Below are 4,507 nucleotides of genomic sequence, written 5' to 3' on the forward strand. Positions count from 1 at the left end.
TGAAACACATACATATAGCTTAACCCATTAAGTTTGTTATATATTAGTGGTATGGGTGTTAGGAAAATGCACCCCTCGTGAATAAGTTGATGGTCCAAGTCTCGTTCGAAACAAAAACAACAAAAAAAAGTTTAGAAGTACGTATAGAATGTATGTATTTGTTGTTCTAAAGAAATCAAAGTGTATAAAGTAAAAAAGAAACGCCGTCTCAAACTATTATTGACAAACATATGTGAACTAAAATGAATTTAAAAAGTTTGTTATTAATTTTCATACAAACTTTTTATATAAATTAAAAATAAACCTAAATTACTTTTTTTTTTTTTACTGTTTATGTTAAAAAGGTTAATAAGAAAACATGATGATTAAATTACTTATTATTTATTTTGCAAGACAATAAAATGAAGTGAAGAGTGAAAATATAAAAAATAACGGAAAAGAGGAAAAGAAAAACAGATAATTTGACCGAAGGTATATATAAAATGCGTGTGGAAGTTCTATGACAAACCCATGCGAACGAGAGAACTTGAAGAGAGAGAGAGAATGAACCACGAAAATGGCGGAACGATTCTTCATCTGTCTGTATGTATCTATATATTTATATATATATCCAGTAATTTACATATATCAAACTTTATCGATCTAACGATACAATTCTGCAATTTTTTTTAATCTCCGACACAGGAATTCCTTGGCGTTTTTTAACTGACGAGCGATTCTGCATCGATTCAATCCGTTTTTTCGTTTTTTTCGCTTGTTCATGTTAGTTTTATTTAATTACGGTAAGTTAATTTTTTGTTCGAGGCACAAATTTTTATAAAGCACTTTGATTCGCGAGCCTTTATTGCATATCGAGCTTTATCTTTGTGAAAATTCGGTCTACGACACGAAAAACTTTGAAATCTTTATACTATGTATTGGCGTAAAGCTTTTGGATCTCGAAAAGCCGCGTTATGATCGGATGAGTTCAAATTCTGTAATGTATATTGTTTTGGAAATGTATCCGGGACTATGATCGATACATGAGTTCATTCGAAGAGATCCTCGTCAATAATTATGCTGAAGTTTTGATCTGGAACAATCGTGCCTATCTACCATATTTCTTTTGATGTCCGTTTTTCTTCCAATGGTTTTGTATTCTATTCATGTAAGTGGTGTTTTTTTTTCCATTGATTTTGAATACAATGTGATTGCAGATATCTGTTGATCAGGGGGAATTCTTAACATTTATGTGTTTCTGAGACATTGATTCGTGGTTGGTGATGGTTCCCTTGGAGTGAGGGAAATTGATGGATTCAGCAAGGAGTTGGCTACATAAATTTCAACCAAGAGACCGATTGAGGTCAAATACCAGGAGGAGGGATTCAATGGGTGGTGGTGAAGATGAAATTTCTGGTGAAGAGGCATCAAATATCACAAAGCAAAAGGTTGCTGCAGCCAAGAAGTACATTGAGAACCATTACAAGGAGCAAATGAAGAATTTGCAAGAGAGGAAAGAAAGGTACACATCAAAGTGTTGATGAAATTAGATAATTTAGTGTTTAGTTTTTTTTTTTACCATTGCAAAGTATTAGCACATCAATCCAGTAAGTAACACTTGGATTTTGTTTGAATAGGCGAATTTTACTCGAGAAAAAACTGGCTGATGCTGATGTTTCAGAGGAAGATCAAAACAACTTGCTTAAATTTCTAGAGAAGAAGGAAACTGAATACATGCGGCTTAAAAGACACAAAATGGGAGCTGATGATTTTGAGCTACTCACCATGATCGGAAAGGGTGCTTTCGGTGAGGTCAGAGTCTGCAGAGAGAAGACAACAGGCAGTGTATTTGCCATGAAAAAGCTCAAGAAATCAGAAATGCTTCGTAGAGGCCAAGTAAACTCTTTAATTAATTCCAGACAATGTTTGTAAGTTTATGTTTTGGTTAGTATACGAGCAAGTAGTTAAGTCTATAAATCCGATTTTTAGGTTGAACATGTGAGAGCTGAAAGGAATCTGCTTGCAGAGGTGGATAGCAATTGTATAGTCAAACTATATTGCTCTTTCCAAGATGATGAATATTTATATCTAATCATGGAATATCTTCCTGGTGGAGACATGATGACTTTACTTATGAGAAAGGATACCTTAACCGAAGATGAAGCCAGATTTTATGTTGCAGAAACAGTTTTAGCTATTGAATCCATCCACAAACATAATTATGTACATAGGTATATCTCCTTTGAATTCTTCTTTTTTAGTATATACTTTTAATTTTTTTTTTTTTTTTTGCAACAGAGACATCAAACCGGATAATTTGCTGCTTGATAGATATGGGCATTTGAGATTATCAGATTTTGGATTGTGTAAACCTCTAGACTGTAGTACACTTGAAGACACAGATTTTTCAAATGTGGATAATGGTGTTGGAACTTCAACGGGTGATGATCGTTCTGGAGCTCCAAGACGCACACAACAAGAACAACTTCAACATTGGCAGAAAAACAGGAGAACACTTGTAATGGATCCATATATATATATATATATATATATATATATATATATATATATATATATATATATATATATATTTTCTTCTTATATGAAACAAAAATTGGATCTTTAATCTAACTCTATTTTGTGATAAATTTCAGGCTTATTCTACTGTTGGAACGCCTGATTATATAGCTCCAGAGGTTTTACTGAAAAAGGGTTATGCACTTGAATGTGATTGGTAAGTAATTTTATAGGTTCATGAATTGTCCTTCTGATTCCAATTTCAACTTTGTATGTTTAAAACGATGATTTGATTCTTGTTGTTGTTGTTCTGAAGGTGGTCACTTGGGGCGATTATGTTTGAAATGCTTGTGGGGTATCCACCTTTCTACTCTGATGATCCAATGTCAACTTGCAGGAAGGTATATGCATGTATATCATTTGAAATTAATTAATTAAGTATGTTATTTATGGGTGCTAATTTTTGTTACATTTGTAGATAGTAAACTGGAAAATGCATTTGAAGTTTCCGGAAGAAGCGAGGCTTTCATTAGAGGCAAAAGATCTGATTAGCAAACTGCTTTGTAATGTGAACCAGAGGCTTGGTTCAAAAGGTGCAGATGAAATAAAGGTGTTGTATGCCTATGGTGTGTTCTTTTCTAGATTCTTGGAAAATTATTCCAAGTACTCAATTTTTAAATAAAACTCACTTTTTTTTTTTTTTTTTAGGCTCATCCTTGGTTTAGAGGTATTGATTGGGATAGAATTTATCAAATGGAAGCTGCATTTATTCCAGAAGTCAATGATGAGTTGGATACCCAAAATTTTGAAAAATTCGAAGAGGTGTTTTCTTCTATCTGTAAATGTAAAATCATTTTTTTTTTCCATTTGACATGAGCTTTCTCTTATTTGATTTGTTTTCATGTTTCAGTCTGAACACCAAAACAATAGTTCATCAAGATCTGGACCATGGAGAAGGGTAAGCTTTCTAGGTTTTTTTTTAATAATAATGAGGGTATTTACGTCTTTTGCACGTTCTTGTCCCATCTCTCTAAGTGAGAGAAAAAATTGTAATTTTTGTCCTATTGACATACAATACAAGGCTAATGGACATTTACATTTTCTACTTTTCTTTTTAATAATATGATGCCAGATTTACTATTCTGTTTTTTTTAATTATATTTGCAGATGCTTTCATCCAAAGATATCAACTTTGTTGGTTACACATACAAGAATTTTGAGATTGTTAATGACTATCAAGTCCCTGGAATGGGTATCTCTCTCTCTTTCTTGTGAAGTATTTATTGTCTTGATAAAATAATATTCATAAAATATCTGATAATTCATGTTATTAAAATCGACTCATATTAATTATTGCAGCTGAATTAAAAAAGAAAAGCAACAAACCAAAGAGACCAACAATCAAGTCACTATTCGGTATGCTTCCTTATTTTTTTCTTTTTTTTTTTTTGGTTAATACAAGAAAAAAAATGATTTTGTTAACTTGATATCCTTCATTTTTACAGAGGAAGGGCCAGAAACAGACACAGAGACAACATCTGATGCTGCCAACAAATCTTTTTCAAATCGGTTGCCTCCAAAAGTAGAAGTTTCTGAAAAGCAAAAATAGAAGACAACTAATAATCTTATTCTGGTTTTTTTTTTTTTTTTAATTCACTATAAGTTGCTGTCATAATATTTACTAAATTACTTTCACTGTTTTTATACAAAAAGATACATTTATCAGTTAACTACGGTGTCACAAAATATTTGAAGTTGAGTACTTTAAATCTAATTATTGTTCAGTATTATTCATGATTTTTTTCTTCAGAAATACTGAAAAACATCGAATACGTTATAACTTTTTGAGTAATCTCCAATTGATGCTCTTAAATTAATATCAAACTCATCTAATTATTTGGGCAAATTTAATTGGAAGTTGGAGGAAAATAACGACAGTAAAACGAGTAATTCGAATCACAAAATATGATTAATAAAATTAGTGATTTTATATGGAAGTGACAGCCGAAAA

The 4,507-nt window shown here is 31.7% G+C and overlaps 1 protein-coding gene across 2 annotated transcripts; it reads left to right on the forward strand.

Annotated features, from left to right (window-relative positions):
• The first annotated feature begins 479 nt into the window (after positions 1–479).
• Positions 480–4,226, forward strand: LOC145017184 (uncharacterized). 2 transcript variants are annotated; one of them, XM_078975250.1, is made up of 14 exons: positions 480–582; positions 685–782; positions 1,197–1,501; positions 1,617–1,875; positions 1,969–2,210; positions 2,278–2,497; positions 2,634–2,713; positions 2,813–2,897; positions 2,975–3,106; positions 3,205–3,318; positions 3,407–3,454; positions 3,664–3,748; positions 3,856–3,912; positions 4,002–4,226. In XM_078975250.1, exons 3-14 carry the CDS (start codon positions 1,290–1,292, stop codon positions 4,103–4,105), a joined length of 1,638 nt encoding a protein of 545 aa, XP_078831376.1. In that variant the 5' UTR covers positions 480–582; positions 685–782; positions 1,197–1,289; the 3' UTR covers positions 4,106–4,226. The 2 variants fall into 2 exon arrangements, with proteins under 2 accessions (XP_078831376.1, XP_078831377.1); XM_078975251.1 differs by lacking the exons at positions 480–582; positions 685–782 and adding an exon at positions 847–1,110.
• The last annotated feature ends 281 nt before the right edge of the window (positions 4,227–4,507 follow it).

This window comes from Lactuca saligna, chromosome 9 (genome assembly GCF_052625555.1).
Source record: "Lactuca saligna cultivar CGN05327 chromosome 9, ASM5262555v1, whole genome shotgun sequence".
Classification (NCBI taxonomy): Eukaryota; Viridiplantae; Streptophyta; class Magnoliopsida; order Asterales; family Asteraceae; genus Lactuca; species Lactuca saligna.